Genomic DNA, 18,996 nt, shown 5'->3' with positions numbered 1-18,996 from the left:
GCTCTTGATGTTCCTGGTTTTTCACTCTTATTTACATCTGGATCATCCAAAGGTTCCTCCTGAATCCTGTTCTCTTCTCCATGATCACCTTCCATAACAACCATCTGCTTTCCAGGCTCTACAGGTACCCTCTTGCCTCTCATCCTTTTAGTAGTACCGGTAGTTTTGTCTTTGTTGAAACCACGGTTTTCTGCCAACAGTTCTATCAGGCTTTCATCGAGTTTCCGTCCTACATCTTCGGATGTTGACCCATCTCGTACCGGTAATTCATCAGGAAGTCTTTTCAGGACTTGTGTGGGATCTACTTGGTGTAATCCTGTTGCCCTAAACCCCGATCTCAGATTCTGACTGACAGTATCGTCCATAGAAACCCAAAGGCGTTGCAGGAGTGTAGGGAAGTGTTCTTTAGGGATAAACCCAGAATACCGAGATTCGTTACGAGTTACGACGTGCTCTCCAGACCAAGAGACCGGAGCTGCAAGGTAAGGTCATCAAACTCCATCATGACAATGCCAAGCCTCAAACAGCCATGATGACACAGCAACAAATCATGAACATGGGATGGAAAGTCGTCCCTCAGCCTCCCTATAGTCTGGACTTGGCTCCTTCGGATTTCTTCCTGCTTGGTCGTCTGAAGGCCCACCTGCGGGGGAAAACATTCGACAGTGACAAGGGCGTCATTTCTTATGTGAAACAATGGTGTGAAAGTCAACCATCTGAATTTTACCAAAGTGCATTCGAAGCATGGAAAGAACGTTGGACGAGATGCGTCACAGCAGATGGAGGCTACATTGAGTAACATGATCTTCTAGCCAAAGGATCAAAGTATGTTTACCTAAAATGTCATCATCATTTTGCAACTAATAAAAATATTATAACCATCTGTGCAAAACTTATTGAACGACCTTTGTATATTGAGTTAGAAGCTGTACGTACCTAGGTACAATGGACATAACAACGTTCCAGGATTTTCTGAAGGAGTGGTACAGAAACATTTTGAATACAAATATGGAAATTGTTACATGCTTTTGTTGACATATTTCTGTACACGGAGGCTCAAGGCTAGTAACTTCATGAGGGCCCCCTAAAGAAAATTTGAGTTAAAAAAAACTTTTTGGTCGAGTTATGTCAGGTGGTTTTCGAAAACTCCTCTCCTTGAAAGCATAAATACTGTGACGATCCAAATTGTAAAACTTACATCTGTACAGCATTCTTTCTAGGACATTCGTGTGGTTTGTTACCGATGATCCTTAATTATCTGTGATAGAAAATAGGCCAATAGTGCCACGAAACTATTCCAGATTACTAGACGACAGTTAAAGCAAACCACACGACGGTTCTTTCTAATGCTCTAGAAAGAATGCTCAACAAATGTAAGTTTTCAAAATTTGTAACAATTTTTCGAAGGAGATAAATTTTCGAAAACGACTTTGGTTACGTAAACCAAAGGTTCAACACGACCTTAATAATCGTATCGAAATTACAAAGAGAAGCAGCATTTCATTTCTATTCGTTCCTTTTTAAGGGCCTCTCCAATTTAGTATATGGACGTAGATGTGAATAGGATCACCCAAAATCACCACCAAATATTTTTTCACAGCTTACACCAAACGTTCGTCATAAAAGAGATGACCTAGCCGGTTCGAGTTTTTGCGTTGTCGCCGCTAGTAGCAACCATACCCGGGAAGCCTGGTTTTCAACAATGATAAAGGCCTCCTCGATGTCACAGTCTTCGCCTTGTAATGAAGTTGTCCCAGTTTCGATGCCCGGTGGAGACACATAGTGGTTCGGATCCCACTTTAAACTGTAGGTCCAGTCCTTACTGTGCATAAAGTTGACTTAAAACACCAACGCAATACATCAATCAATAATGATACTTAATTAACTTATGTATAGTAAGTAGTGTCAACGACTATGTATACTTTCGGGAAAGCACAAAAATGTCACAATCTAATTTGTTATAATTTATATATTTCTAATCTTGAGATTCGTATTTCATTAAAACTTACCACACAAAACTTTATTCTGTGCTTCTATTTACAAATATATTAAAAAGTATAATATAGTGCCTTAACTTTTCGTAGCTACTGCTTCATTTGTTTAAACTGTGCTAGATTGCTATATGCATGCACAAGTCCTATTTTTTATGTCATCTGTTGTTCAAAATTTCTACCTCATTAAACTTTATCGACATTTGTTGAGCGTAAAGATTTCCTTTTCATATATAACTGAAGGATATGCTGTCATGGTAGACCAGTCTTTATTTGCACAATTTAAATTTGAAGTGAGAGAAAAATTATCTTCGAACGTTTCACAAAATATATCAGCTATATTTTGTATATCCGTTAAAATCCCATTATCAGGGTCGAGTATACATGAATCACTGGATATTGAAGATTTCACTTTTTTTCCAAAATGAGTTTGTCATATATAAAACGTATAAGACGCACCCTGTTTTCAGACCTATTTTTAAAGAAAGAAAGTGCGTCTTATACGCCGGCAAATATGGTAATTCGACATGCTCTAAAATGCTTGGAATTATCCAGGGAAAGCTTTAATTACAGAAAATAAATTTCGATACTATCGCGGTTTGTGCAACTTTGTTTAGGATCTCCAACCTACACCACACGAAAGTTCCAAAACACGTAAAGTTGGTCCAATTGTCTCATCTGTATTGTGACTGTCCTAAATTGGCATTCCCAATTATTATGAACTTATTGGGGGGAAATTAAGGTGTTTGCAACACTGATACACATTTATTTTGTTTAGATAGTTGTCGATAAAATTTGAGCATCTAAGAATGGCTGTTAAATTAATGCTATCATGGTGATTGTACTAAATGTTTTAATACAGTTATATATTCTAAGTTATGGTGTTTCGACATTTTTATTTGTGTAATCTGTGAACTTAACTAAAAGGCAATTTGGGATTAGGCAAAAGTCAGGTTCTTGGTATTTACAGGGGTATTACCGCATATTATATTTCCACGTCAACATGTTAGTTTGATGTCAACATGCTACTTTTTCTCGGGATATCAACCACGTGATTTCCGGATAGGTTTCTGAGCTCAAGAGAGCTAACGTCACTCGCATCTTCAGAGATTGAAGTGCAGAGATGTGACAGGCATGGGCGTAGTTGGGTAGGGGCTGGGGGCTACGTAATCCAGAACCAGACATTAGCCCCCCTTTCAAATACATGCGACATATGCACAAAATAATTAAGGAAAGAGAAACTGCCCAAAATATTAGGAAATTCATAATGAAACTTTACATCTGAGAATTAACAATTATGTGTGTTACTCATCTGGTGTGACAGTAACACTTAAGGTGTGAAGTTCAAATTATGTTTTGATGCAGAATACAACAGAAGGTAGGCCCAGGGTACCATAGGCATAACTTGGCGGGAGCAAGGGGGGCATTTGCCCCTCCCCGAATTTTCAGGCTACTAATTTTAAAAGTTGATGATCCTTTTGTTAACCTCTTGGTGGAACCTGAGTAGCAAACTAGTGAAGCGTATTTTTTTATGATTGTGCAAATGTAAGCTATTCAGCAAAATAGTTCTGGACGTTATTTTTATGGGATGGAAAACATATTAATTCTACTCCCCCCCCCCCCAAGTTAAGTGCCAAGTTTGATTATGCTCCCAAAGCTAAGTCCCAAGTTTGATTCTGCCCATTCCAAAGTTAAGTCCCAAGTTCGATTCTGCCCCCACCTCAAAGTCAAGTCTCTAGTTTGATTCTGCCCCCCCACCAAAGTTAAGTCCCAAGTGCGACTACAATGGTCACGGGTTCGAATCCCGCTCGGGCTTGGTTGTTTGTGAATATCCATTCATCCCCATCTTCGCCAAGAGGCACAAAACGCGAAGTACAATAAACTAAATCAATCAGTCAATCAAACCAAGTTAAGTACCAAGTTTGATTCTGCCCCTTCCCTCCAAAGTTACGTTCCAAGATTGATTCTGCCCCTTCTCCCCAAAGTTAGGTCCCAAGATTGATTCTGCCCCCTCTCCCAAAGTTAGGTCCCAAGTTACGCCCATGCAGGGTATAATTTGTACGGGAGACCCCCCCCCCCCAATTATTCCACTTTCTGGTTATGAATGACATCCCAAGCAGGGATGCTTATTTTCCACTTGCTGAGTATGTAAACCAGCACTGCATATTGTTGATATCACAATATGTTTTGTGATTATTTTGCAGATGAACTATTGGACATCCCTTACATGATATTTTATTTAATTCTCTACATAGCTAAAATACATGTGCATTTAATGGAGACCATACGTTCCGCACAAGGTTTCAAAGCGTCGAGCAAACACACTGAGACTATTGAATTGAAACTTCTTTGAATGTCATACTTGGTGTCGTTTTCAAGCAATCTCACCAGGGTTATTTAAAATTTGTTTGGTCGAGAATCCATATTTAAAAGACTAGTCTTCAAGGTAAATAATATCTCACCAAAATTGAACATTTCTATATTCTTCATGTCATCATTTATTAGTGGGTGTTTAGTGTAAGTATGTTCTGATTGATTGATTTAGTTTTTTAAGTCCACTTTATGCACAGTAAGGCTAATCGGGACTGGACCTACAGTTTAAAGTGGGATCCGAACCACTTGTGCCTCCACCGGGTATCGAACCCGGGACTCCTTGATTACAAGGCGACGACGCTACCACCGCGCCATCGGGGAGGCCCATAAGTATGTTCTTTTTTATATTTTGTTTAATTAGACTTTCCTTTTAGGTCTATATGACATTTCTTTCAATAAAAAGTTGAATTTATCCTCTATAAAAATTTGAATTTATCCTAAACTCTACGTGAAGACAGAATAGCGCATCTCGTGCTAATAGTGTCTGCAATGAGACGTATCAAAACATGTATAAGGTCAACCATGAGGCAAGGCAGATTTTCTTCATTGGCCCTGTTGAACACGTGAAAGGAAATGGTAGTGGACAGACAAAGAATTTTTCAATAATTTATACAAAAGAGCAAAAAGCGCACTTCTATTGAAGTTTTAGAGAATACAATTACGTAATTGGTGTAATATCTTAGATTTGCCACGGATCTAACTGCAAGGGGTTCTCAGTTGTAGTAAAATTAGGAAATTGTAAAGTTTCGCTGTAGAGAAATGAAAGAAATGTAAATTTGTACTATTACGTTACCTATGTAGGACTTTTAACTGTCTTGCAGCATTATAATTTGTTCACTACCATGAACACAGGATTACCCATTAATATTTATCTAAATATAATTAATATTATAACATATTCAAATTATTTCTTCTTTATTCTAATGAATGCGTTCTTAAATAAATTTGCTTCCATCTATAACAGTGTATTTATTCCTTTCATATAAGTGACACTCGAAAATCAACATTCTCTACTATGCCAATGATCCCGGGCATGGGTGTTCTTTGTGAGTGCCTCTTCATCAATTTCATCGCATCATCACTAAATCTCACCGTCGCGATTAGCCAAAAGTGGCAGAAAAGCGACGCTAAATAACAAAAAGTAAATCAAATTAATTCGACATCAACACAATTCCACTTCTTTTTGATGCAATGATGTAGGATCACCTTTCAGTGATAATTTCCCGTGATGATTTTCGTAATGGATAAAAGCATGAATAATGTTAACCCCCCCTTCCCCCCAAGCGGACGGACGAAACTCCCCCTATGGTGGCAGGGTAAAGTTTTATGTACGTATTTGGTGTGGGAGGAGGGAGGTGTAGGTGGTGGAAAGCACCTGCTTGATATCCCGAGGAAACCTCATCACTAGGTCTCGGAAGTTGAGGAAAAATCCTTTTTTTTCCTAGTGTCCGAAGACGAGGCCCAACATAATATATGTTCATTTTCGGTCATTGTAGGCCAGAAAAAGGTGGGTTTTATTTGTCCTTTTTTGCCTTTTTCGGCGTTTTTTGGCTTATTGGACCTTTTTTTCGCCTTTTTTTTAGGTCTTAACGGCTTTTTTTTTTTTGCAACTTCACCTTCTTTCGACTACATTTTTACTGCACATTCTCAATTCGAATCATCATCAGTTCATCACCTCTTAAACATCCTTTCTGTAGTAAAGAAATAAAAAAAAGAAAGAATAAAATATATTTGAACCATCCCTGAAACGAGAGAAAAACATTTTTGGACGACTGAAATAGGATCCGAAGTCCTATTTCTGTAATCCTAGTGTGGTTAAGCCAAATATGATTCTTCAAATATGATTTTTCAAATTATGTTAATCTAAAAAATATATTGTTGAGTTTTGGGTTCTCTCTGTTCTTCGGTAATTCAGGAAATGGAGTAAAGAATACGACTGAAGTTTCAACACAAACAAAAGTGTATAATTCACCAACACAATAACAGAATTATTACAATAACTTACATAATGGTATAAATGCGAGAAGCCTCGTCATGAACGACGGCTATGACTTTTCATACATACTCGACAGGAACAATGCACAGACTGATGACGAACAACATTTAATAACCAGCTCTGGCGTTCAAGTTCAATTGGTATACGACACTCTCCCCCCCTTCGGCTGAAGAGACTCCCGTTTCATGGAGTTTGCCCATAGCGGTTAGGCGGTCGTCTTGGTCTCTGTGATCTCCTAAGCGGTTGATTGTCGCAGGTAGCATTTGGATGTTCCACTAGATCTTCAGTAGCAGGTACTGGAAGATAGTCCTCCTCTCTAACAAGCATTGGGTTGTTTCTGTGCGGTCGACTTTGATTTCGGACAAAGGTGTCTTCTCTAACCTTGTCGGGATACCTCTTAATCTTCGTGAGATGAACAACAATCATGTCATTATCTACAATAACCTTCGCCATCTTCCGGCCCATCAATTTAACAATTTCGCCAATTTTGTACTTGTATCCATGGCTGAATTGTTTTTTGTGACGTTCCACAAGTACCTTTTCCCCCGGCATAAACGGAACGGGACTAATAGGCTGATTCTTGGAACCATTAGACGCGTCAAAAGCGGAAATGTCAGTTCTTGGCCGGAACTTGAGCAAACGTTCTGCTGGACTATACCCGTGCACTGAAGTATTCCTTAATCTGCCTAAAAGCTCAAGAACGAACTTGTCCATCTCTCTCAACGTGATGCATGAACGATTTGAAAAGTTCTTTTCTAGTAAGTTCTTCACCACCCCAACATTCCTTTCAGCTAGACCATTTGATTGGGGGGTGTACGGAGCTGAGTGAAGAAGCTTGATATTCCTCTTCGAGCAATAAGAGTTGAACTCTGAAGATGCAAATGGTTGGCCATTGTCTGTAACATAGGTTTTTCGGATATCCAAAGCATGAAGAAAATTCATCTAAATAACCAATCATGGCGTCAAATTGCATATTCTTCACTCTCCATATAGATATCCAATGAGAATAAGCGTCAACCAGCAACAGGAAATTCATGTCTGAGAAATGGAAGAAATCAAGATGAACACGCTCAAAAGGCTGCGATGCAATAGGCCACGTTTCGAATGCGGTACCCGGTACGTTGGGCCTGTTATTGTATCGCAAACATGTGTCATACAAAGACGTAACCCTCTCAATATCTTCGTTCATCGTTTTCCAGAAGAACGATGAACGAGCTATTTCCTTCATTTTGCATGTTCCCTGGTGGAATTTGTGCAACAGAGATAGAACACTTTGGATACAAGATTCAGGTACGACCAGTCTTTCGCCCACGAAAATACATCCCTTCTGTATGTGGACATCATATCGCCTGTCGAATATTTTTCTGAGAGGATGACCTTTTGTTCTCCCGATGAATTGTGGCCATCTCCCTTGAACATATTTGAAGACTTTAGAAAGTTCAGGATCACGTTGTGATTCCAGCGAAATGCGCGTCAATACCGAAGATTTAATAAGATTAAGGACAACCGGCTCAGCTGTCAACTGACATGCGAAATCATCATAATAATCACGAACTGGATCATCTGCAACACAAATTCTAGACTATGCATCAGCCAACTCAACATGAGGCGTGTAAACAGTTTTGAAGTCATATTCTTCCAATACTAACTTCCATCTGCTGATTCTGCTGATGGCTAAAGCAGGCAGGTTACTTCTAGGATCCAGCAGGTGAGATAAAGGTTTCGAGTCGGTGAACGCAACAAAATGTCGTCCAATAAGATACTTGTGAAAGTATTTGACTCCACGGACTAATGCAAGTGATTCCCTTTCCAATTGAGTGTAGTTCCTTTCCGCAGCGGATAAAGTACCGGCCATACACATGATAGGCTTTAGGACTCCGTTTATCTTGTGCATTATGGCTGCTCCCGTAGCTGTAGGAGATGCATCCGACATCAGGTATAAGTCCTTACAAGGATCATATACTGTGCGTACTAAGTCCTTAGATAGCAGATCCTTGACATCCTGGAATTCCTTCTGATGAACATCTGTCCATGACCAGCGCACCCCATTCTTCAACAAATCATATAAACTGGCAACACAGTCAGCTAGGTTTGGCAGGTACGAAGCGTAATACGTGACCATACCGAGAAATGACTTCAATTCACCAACATTAGTGGGTGGCTTACACTGAATTATTTTATCAATGTTTTCTTTCAGAGGACGAATTCCCTCCTGTGAAAGAGACTGGCCCAGATACTTCACATTTTGCACAAAGAACACAGACTTTTGTTCATTTATGCGGACGCCATAATCGGAGAAAAGATTCAGTACCTTTCGTGCGTTATCATTGCATTCCTCAAGAGTAACTCCTCCTACTAAAATGTCGTCTTGGAAAATGGAAACCTTGTCTACACCCATCAATATCTGCTCCATCGTGGCTTGGAAAATGGCACTGGCAGAGTTTACTCCGAAGGGAAGCTTCAACTGTCTGAATAACCCGAATTCCGTGTTGAAGACAAGGGCCTTCTGAGCCTGCAGAGATAGGCGTAACTGAAGGTAAGCCCTTCGAAGGTCAAATGAAACGAACCAACTACAACCAACCATCTTGTTGAAGAGGTCCTCTATTTTAGGTAACGGATGTCCCATCTTCCTAAGTTGCGGATTTACAGTGTTCTTGTAGGACACACACAGCCTTAATTCACCGTTTTTCTTACGAACAACAACAAGAGGAGAAGCCCACAATGATGATTTGATAGGTTCAATTACTCCGTCACTAACCAACTTCTGTAATTCATCCTTGACTGGTTCCTTAAGCGAGTACGGGACGTCGTAATATCTCTTGAACACTGGTCCAGCATCGTCTTTCAATGGCAAGTCTATCTCGAAGCGCTTGATCGACTCGGACATGTCACCATCAAAAGGTATAGGAAAATCTTTCCTTAGATTCGCAACCAGTTCCTTTATTGCTGATGATTCAACAGTAGTTGCAACCATCTGAGGAACATGTGAAACAAAAATGTTTCGCCATTCAGGCATGAAAATGTCAATCCAAGACAAACCCATAATCGCACGATTCAATTTTGTCTTTACAACAATCAAATCTAAGTTATGTTTCATTCCTTGAAATACAACTTCAACGTTAACTTTTGATAAAACACCAAGATTATTAACATTTGCTGCTTTCAAGATGATAGGAAAATTGTGTATAGTGCAACCTCGCAATGATGACTCAAATTGTCTACTGTCAATTAAAGTATAGACAGAACCTGTATCCACTAGGAATGTAATCTTAGAATTGTTGACTTGTAAGTCGATAAACAACGATCCCTGTGTATGCCAAACAGATTCACTTTCTTTAGTAACGAAAGTAGTGAAAATCAACAAATTCGTTCTTAGATTTTTCTTGAATATCTGCAAATTTGTAATCTATGGGAATGCACGGCACATTAAAATCTGAAAAATGTGATTGCTTGAAATTGCTGTGATTGTTTGGTACAATCGTAGGTTTTGAATAAGCTGGAACATTGATAGATCTTTCATTGATACGTGTGTTAAGCACAATGTTTGTGTTAGAAACCAATTTGTTTTTGCTAGAATTGTTATATTCTCTCTTCTTGCAGGCTGTCAAGAAATGATTTTTCTTTTTACAATATCTGCAAGTAGCCCCGAAAGCTGGGCATTTCCCGTTAGGATGAAAAGAATTACAATTACCACACGGTTTACCAGAATCATTGTTTGATTTTTTACCAATATTCCTTGTATCAGCTCTATTTTGTCTGATGTTCATTCCAAGATTGCCCTTGTACCTGTTTTGTATTCGCGAAGTGAATTCAGTCGGAGTTTCAGAATATTCCACAGCATTCTCTGAGTGACTTTGGTTAACAATTCCCTCATTTAATTCTAGCTCGTTGAGATACATGGCCGTATCTATTGCCTTTTTCAAAGTCAAATCAGGATCTGATAACAGTCTATTTCTAACACGCACACTTCTCATACCAAGAATAAATACGTCGCGACACATTGAATCGATGAGATCACCAAAATCACATTTTGAGGCTTGCTCTCTGATTTTCACAATGAAATCAGGAATGCTTTGATTATCTTTCTGTTTAATAAGAAAAAACTTATGCCTATCAAGTAAGAGATTCTTCTTGGGCTCATAATGGCGGATTAATGTTTGTTGAATTTGAGCAAGACTGAGCTCTGATATTGATTTAGGTTGTATGAGATTGTATAAATCAGCATACGTTCTGTGCCCTATTGCTGCTAATAGAACATGCTTAGCCTTATCATCGGGAATGTCTGAAGCTTTGCAGAAATGCTCGAATCTATCGAATTATTGTTTAATACTTTCCTGCTCTCTGCAGAATTCAGAAAATTGAGACAACTTTTGCATTGTGTACAGAGATTCTTACCTCCAACAGACAGCTTGAAGAACTATCATAAGAAATATGTAAAATTACGAGAAGTAAGTATCAAATGAAGTTTCCAAGATCCTCGTCGCCATTGTTGAGTTTTGGGTTCTCTTTGTTCTTCGGTAATTCAGGAAATGGAGTAAAGAATACGACTGAAGTTTCAACACAAACAAAAGTGTATAATTCACCAACACAATAACAGAATTATTACAATAACTTACATAATGGTATAAATGCGAGAAGCCTCGTCATGAACGACGGCTATGACTTTTCATACATACTCGACAGGAACAATGCACAGACTGATGACGAACAACATTTAATAACCAGGTCTGGCGTTCAAGTTCAATTGGTATACGACATATATAATGTCTTAAAGAAGATGCATTTCATTCATATAGTTTTTCGCACTGTGTGTTCCATACCACCAGAATTTTGATTTTATTATTCATTAAATATGTAATTAAAACTGAAGTTATTAATTAATTTGGATCACATTTATACGTCCTTCTTCCGTTTTTAGGGCCTTTTTTATATATTTTTAGGTCTTTTTATAGGTCTTTTTTGGCAATTTATAGGTCTTCAACTTCCGAGTCCTACTCATCATCATTCATCGCCAGGAAAGCTTCAAGAACTATTTAACAGGTTTTTTTGCTTGAGATTTATTATATTTTTGAAATAGGTTGGTTACCTTTACATCTGACAAATTAATAAAACTTCTCACGACAAGATCTTAAAAACTGCCCAGTCACACAGTGTTTCACCCAGTCATATTTAAATAAAAATCGTAAGCAACTGTACTTGTATCTAGTTCATCTGTAAATTGCCATTTTTCTTTCGGCATTTCTATTTTATAATGTAACTTTAAAAGCACAACAACAAAGCATGCTACACGATACACGCAGGTTTTAAGTGAACCGGAACGCAACGGAACTCCGTTCCGTCAAATCAGTTTGGTGCTGGAAGTCAGTTCCTGCACCGATTTTATTTACATAATACACTATACAAAAGTCCATCCTTTGTCACATTAATTATTGTAAGCATTAGATGAAGAAGAAAAGAGAAAGTTTCTGTGCTAAATTTTTCTAATGTCCGGTCCGGAATTTTAGAAAAAATAAATTCGTTTAAGATGGAAAATGAAAACCGAATTTCCTGAAATGAAAAAATGATAGATCATATGTTTATATTGTTGTAATCCCGTTTTACCTGGGATCTGAGGTCACAGGGAAGTTTCATTTAAACATTTAGGTAGAGCTTAATAATATCTGTTGGCTGAACCTGCTCCGTTAGGAGGGTAGAGATATGGAAAGTTGGTGTAAAGGATATTCACGCTTGTTCATACCTGGTAGGTGTGTGTGATGTCTTGTCTTGATGCTTCTCGCAGACCGAATCGTGAAAGTTGCCAAGGTTCTATCCAGCGACCCTCAGCTCACCAGACCGAGCGATCCCTTGCGACTTCTAGCATGCTAGGCAGCGGTAACTCCGTGTTCCATCGTCGTAGTCCAGCAGTGTAATGTGTTGTAAAGTATTAGACTAATTATCCATGTAGCGTCGATGAGTGTCAAGTTCTAATAGAGAGCGAGCTCCGGGTAGGAGCTTGCTTTTATAATCTCAGGCGTCGAAAGGTTGTTAAACCTTTCGAACACGATGTATCTTGTTTAGATCCACGCGTTTGCCTTCCAGTTCCTTGTTTTACGGAAGTTACAAGTTAGCGCATTCTTGGGATCACTCGCTGGTCGGACAAGTTCAGGAAATAAACAAGTGTGAATATTAACATGACGATGTTTTCTCGGTTTAATAGTCTCCATATCTCTACAATATATATTTACTTTGCATGCAATAATACAGTAATAATTAATGTTTTCTGGTGGTAAGCATATACATTCCGTTTGATTGATTTTTGTTCATTTTACTTCACTCTTTTGCCATTTTAGGCTAATTGCGAAGATGAGGATGAGTGATGATATGTTGAAAGTGATAAACAGACACTCACAAGGAACACCAACGCCCAGACCTGGATTCGAACCCGGTACCCGTGGCGTCGTAGCACGCTGTGTTCGCACATATGCCGTCTCGGGTATAGGCGCCGACTCCATGCGGCTTGGGGGTGGGGCTTGAGCACCCCCAATGTTATCGATGTGGGAGCAGAACCCCACAAATAATTTTGCTTAAGAGAGTCTAATGTATTATTTTGCTTCTCTTGTAAAGTTTACTCTGAATTGTGCCACATGAACTTAACTTTAAACGCACATTAGAAATATTCTAGACCATCAACTTTGGGGGGCTGAGACCGCTAAACCATCAACTTTGGGGAGGGGAGATATGACCAGAGACATCAAAACACATGACGTATTACTATATACTGAGTATATAATTATGAGTATTGTTAACATTTTTACTAAAAAGAGTTTCAAAAGACTATGTGCATGAACTAGGAGAGTGGATGGGATGTTCGGGCTACAAATGGCTCTCACATGACATTCAGAACGATATCATTGATATATTAGGGTGATCTCTTATGCGCTCCGTGGTAGCAGATATTAAAAGTCGGGAATATTTTGCTATTATGATTGACGAAACTTGTGACATATCCATCCGTGAACAATTGACATTTTGCATTCGAACTGTAAATAAAAATTTTAATTTAATATTTTTGAGGAATCCATGGGCTTTTACGAGATTCCGAACATTGAGGCCAAAACTTAAAAAATGGAGGGAGTGAGTCATTAATTAATTTATTTCAGTGATCAGAGCCCTCCCCCCCCCCCAATAATTTTGACAAGTCGGCGCCCCTGGTCTCGGTCAAGTAGCACATATCACCTGTGCCACAATTACGTAGTATACTGTAACAGATTCACCATGGTTGGAAGACTTTTGGATAGGGTGATAATGGATACAGCGTCTGTCAACTTATCTGGGAGGGAGTCGACGAGATACAATTTGAATCGAAATGTTTAGAGGACTACAATGTACCAGTTTCTATTGGAAAATCAATGGAATAGGAATTGTCAATTATATAGTATAAATAGAGAAATGATCCAAAACAATTCTCATTCTCATGTCACGTTTCTCGAAAAATTTTCGAAGTTACAGCAAAGTATTCCACATGACTACTAAACGAACTTGATTGAACAAGTAAGTGCATGACGAAAAATGAATTTAAGACATTTTTCTTTTACACAAATGCAAATTTTCGGTGTGTCCACCACCGATAACACGGTTCCAGTTTTTGCCGCGTCACCTATCTAGTCACAACTATACCAAGGTAGCCTGATTTTCAATAATAATAATAATAACCTCGTAAATAGCAATGTTAGTGCCATCTTCCAGAATGGCATATACTTAGCAGGATTAGAAATCTTATTTTCACATGGACATAATTTTTATTTATATTTTTATCATATAAAATATTAACCTTCCATTTGTATAGATTTGTATTTAATTAAAGCTTGCTACTTGCACATGTTGTTTTTTGCTTTTATCTGCAAATATATTAAAAATTAAAAGCTAGTACCGTAACTTTAAGGCGGAACTGCTTCATTTCTTTATATTTTGCTAGCATGCTCTCAGCATGCACAAGTGCTGCTGTTCTGCCATCTGTTGTCCAAAATTTCTACTTCATTGAATTTGAAGACCTTCATGTGTGTTGAGCATACAAGGAATAAATTCTGTTATCAAACCCTCAAGGTCGAACTCTAATTCTGCAAACGTTAATGACTAAATCAAGTTTTGATAAGGAAAACAAGGAACTAAAGGGAAGAAAGACAGGAATGTAGGTGAAAAATAATACAAAGAAAGTCGTGTAGGCATGCTGTGCTCTGTGTTGCTGTTTTCCCCATTTGACGTCAGGAACGCTGGAAATAAATAGAAAGAGAGAGCGGAAAAAGGAGAAAGCTGGAAAGAAAGAACAGAGAGAGAGAGAGAGAGAGAGAGACTTAAAGGAGATGGAAAGATAAAGAGGAAGACATATGAAGAAGGAGGAGAAGTGTGTGTGTGTGTGTGAGAGAGAGAGAGAGAGAGAGAGAGAGAGAGAGAGAGAAAGAGAGAGAGAGAGACGATGGAAGAAAGAGAAAGGTGGAAAGTTGGAAGTAGATAGAAAGAGAAAGCGGAAAAGAGAGAAAGATGGAAAGAGATGATAAGATGAAGAGAAAGATGGAAATATATGAGGAAAGAGAGAGAGACAGAGTGTACAGAGAAGGAAGAAGTAATGAAAGGAGGGCAACATAGAGAAAGAAGGGAACTATGCGAATAGAAAGAAACAAGACGGTTGAAAGAAAAGAGATGTTTCGAAAAGCAAGTACGTAGATATTGATTTTCTATTGGGTAGGACCTCTCCTGTAGATATATATTTTAAATAACGTAGTGAGAGAGAATTTAGTAGATCTATCTTTCCACGAAATTTTATTCTTGTATCTATAATAGTTTCGGAGTAATAGATAAGTATCGAATACGAATAACTACAACAGGAAAATTGACTGGAAAATAGAGAACAGTATATCGCCTTAACTTGATAATTCCCCGTTCTTTTAACTCGCCAAATTTGCATTTATGTTGCTAGAATATTGTCGACGATCCTCAACATTGGAAATCAATAGGTGTCATTATGACGTATTACTTTGTCCAGGTGTTAAAATATAGGGAACTCTCAGACCGAAACAACATTTCTCAGCTCTAACCTACTTATTATGATCCTTCAGAAATATACGTATCAGCATTCATAAATCAAGTAACACAAATTGATTTTTTCTTTCTTCTTTGCAGATTCAAGCCAGTCATAAGAGAACTTTGAAAGGATCATTGTAAATAAGAAATGCTCCATGCGATAGCGTCCATCATCTTCTTCACCCAGGTAACAGGTTAGGAAATAAACCATCAGCTGTAGTAATACAGGGTTACCAAAACGTCCCACACCATAGACTAAGAACTTTTAGACCACCTTGTACATACACACATAAGATTATTTTATTGATTTCGATATTTTACGTCGTGTTCTTCCGATTTTTGGCTAATCGCGACGATAGAAATGAATATCAAGGGACATTCCCAATCAAACTCGCACAGAGGATTATACTAGTGCCTGAGTCCATAGCCTTGTTAGCCTGCAAGAAAACTGTACGTAAGAAATAATGCACATAACTAAGAATTATTCTTTTCATAGATCTACTAATAAAATAGTGCTAATTTATCATTGGCAACAAAATCCAGTATTCTAGAATAAAATAATAAGGAGGCAGAAAGGAGGTGGGTGGGCGCAGTCACTTTCATATATCACTAAATTAATTAAGAATACTTAAGCTAAATGAGCATTTATTTATTTAGTTTTTCTTCTTTTATGGGGGGGATGTCCACACTATGCCCTCGCTGCTGCAGTAATGTGATCAGTGGCGTACCCAGGATTGATTGATTGATATAAGTCCACTTTATACACAGATAGACTAATCGGGACTGGACCTACAGTTTAAATTGAGATCCGAACCACTATGTGCCTCCACCGGGTATCGAACCCGGGACCCCTTGATTACAAGGCGGCGACGCTACCACTGTGCCATCGGGGAGGCCACGGTGTACCCAGGAATTTTATAGGGAGCTATACCTTCTTTCTTAGAAGTGAGTGCTATATATAGCCATTTTATTGTACATTTGACTGTAATTTAGCAGTTTCCTATTGTGTTCTCAATAAACACACAAAAAACGGCGCAATGTAAATCAAGTCAAAGTAGTAATTTGATAAGACAGTTACAAAAAGTAACTGTGTGTCATTTTTCTCAGTAAGATAAACAATGCATAAGTGTAATATTTAGCTTTAAAGAAGCTTTACTGTTCTTGTTTATCATTTTCATTAAAAATGATATATGTGCCATACTGGAATGCAATAACTAAGTAAGAAATGAAATATAATATAACTAGAGAGATGTAACATATTTCTGAGAGCAAGGCAAATGTTTATCTCAGAAGAAGCGTTCATTGAGGATTATATCCTTGATCTTTTGTCGAACCTTAGAAGCACGATTCATTCTATGGAAATAATTTTGCCATGACGCAACAAAATACCTCATGAACTGAAGACCCCACTGCACCAAAACACTGCATTATTCATAAGTTCCGTATAATAGTCCAAGACAATAGACAGTAATTTTCTACGCGAGATGGCGACATTCAGCTTCAATGTGTAAAGTGGACGGTTCATATGCCTATGTAAGGAAATTACAGTGTCCTTAATGGCGATGGTGCTGACATCTGAAGTGTATTAGTGTATTGAAATCTGTAGCGTGGCCTGTTTGTTCATTAGTTTGTAGTTAGTTAAATTTCCCATTATACAACTGAAGATGTCTGGTAGGCCAGAATAAAAGCGAACCTGCTCGTCGATAAGAAAAAGTGACCTGAACACCTTGTGTACAGTAATGGACATTTCTGGGTTGTAATAATGCCATTGACTTTCGATGGAATCGTTGCAATCAAGAAGTGTCCATGACTGTACCAAGCCAACAAGGTGTCCTTACGGTTCAAGTGGTCGCCACCGCATTGTTGTTCTTTGTGTGTGTCCCTTCATGAGCCTCACCTCCTCATCACTCATTTACATCGTCATATCAGAGCGAAGCGTGTTCGTCCCATTAAAATAAGCGCTTGAACATTAGAATGTTACCTAGACGAGACAAGTCTCGATATTCGGGAACGAGACTTCCGTAGGCAATACCGAGAACGAGATGGGCCTCTGTAAAATCGAGACGAGAATGAGATTTGGTGTCCTACAATTTCATAAATTATCGGGCTCGAACCCGGGAACTTCATGACATGAAGCGCTCGTACACCGAACTGGTTCTCTGGTGTTGTATAGTTGAAGTCCTGATTCGAACGCCAGTTCGGTATTTTTTACATAGCTCGAGCCAGCACCTGTTTTTTTTTTCTGAAAAGTACTGTTGTCACTTTTACCTGCATAGTTTAGATATCTATTCATTCACTGCGATGTTATACTCCCAAGGTCTCCACATTGTATGTAAAAAATAGCACAACAGAATAACAGAACCTAGCAAAGATAACGCAACCGTAATCTGACGTTAATAAATCTCTAGAGAAACTGAATTGGCAACATCGCATTTACTCCACGTGGACTTGACAAGAGCTGTCAGTTCCTAAAACGGGCGCTATTGGTGGGTAGGATTTGAGGGGAGGATATACTGGGCTCCACGCGGACGTGAGGGATGGTTGTTTACTTCTGTAACACAGGGAACTGATCTTTCGGAACTATCTTTGAAGTAAAGTGGCGTTCGAATCAGGACATCGACTCTTTACTAGCATTTTATGAGGGAAATTGTATAGTATAGATGTCGCTTTTGTTGAACCAAGTTCTTCATTTATTTAGATTCTGTACTTCACCTTGCAGGTTGCACCACTCCAATGTCCGAGGTAGAAGCTAATTCGCCGATAAATAGACCGTCCAGCCACTGGCGTTGCCTCGTAGGCACCTACCATGCCCCCACGCCGGACCAAGTTCGCTTTCTTTTGTTCACAAGGTAAATGTTTATATCAAACTTAGGAGAGGGTATGAATAATTCTGTAAAATATCACATGGATTTGGAAATACTTCTCGTTTCTTCTCGGTTCTTATACATTTCTAGGTAGAATAGGAAGCTCCCGTGTGGTTGACCTCTGAAAACCCGCTTAGTAGATAGACTCAAAGGCTGTTGCGGCACGGAATAAGGCTGTGGTCGAACTTTCGAGACGTTAGAAGCTAACAGAAGGTCTTCAATGAAGACGGGGGAGTGGGGGTTATAGAAAAAGTCATCCGCCGCTTCTGAGGGAGCAGGTGGTTAATCCGCCACTGAGGGGGGTGACTGGAAAATATTCCCTTGCCTTGAACGCTTAGTGGCCGCGGTGGCTCAGTCGGTAACGCGTCTGACTACCATGCTAAAGGTCCCGGGTTCGATCCCCGGCAGGTTCAAATCCGGGAACTTTTCTAACGATGGAAGCGGCCCCGGCGCCCACCCAGCGTCGAATAACATGGGTACCTGGGGGAAACTCTGGGGGGTAAAGGCGGTCAGGGGCGTGATGCTGATCACATCACCCCCACTCACGACCGGATCAAGGAAGTGTGGGGCGTTACCCCCACACCCCCTATACGCCTTCATGGCGTGGTGCTATGCACAGGGGAGCACTTTACTTTTTTTTTTTTTTACCTTGAACGCTTTGCGAGGGAGGATGAATCCCCCATTTGCCCCCACTTGACAATACGTTCCTTGACAG

General features: G+C 39.1%; 1 protein-coding gene across 7 annotated transcripts in view; it reads left to right on the top strand.

Annotated features, from left to right (window-relative positions):
- LOC145988347 (lipase member I-like) overlaps positions 1 to 18,996 on the top strand; it is an 82,725-nt gene that overhangs the window by 41,709 nt on the left and 22,020 nt on the right. For 2 of the 7 annotated variants that reach the window (XM_083123218.1, XM_083123216.1), the window contains exons 3-4: positions 15,517 to 15,611; positions 18,137 to 18,266. In XM_083123218.1, coding sequence (XP_082979344.1) covers positions 15,566 to 15,611; positions 18,137 to 18,266 — 176 coding nt within the window. In that variant the 5' untranslated portion in view covers positions 15,517 to 15,565. Of the gene's footprint in view, positions 1 to 15,516; positions 15,612 to 18,136; positions 18,269 to 18,996 lie in introns of those variants that run through there. The other 5 variants (XM_083123217.1, XM_083123220.1, XM_083123219.1 and 2 more) reach the window with 5 other exon arrangements.

This window comes from Lepisma saccharinum, chromosome 5, assembly GCF_977018435.1.
Source record: "Lepisma saccharinum chromosome 5, izLepSacc3.1, whole genome shotgun sequence".
Lineage (NCBI taxonomy): Eukaryota > Metazoa > Arthropoda > Insecta > Zygentoma > Lepismatidae > Lepisma > Lepisma saccharinum.
The sequence above is the reverse complement of the archived record's forward strand: the minus strand, read 5'-3'. Positions and strand labels throughout refer to the sequence as shown.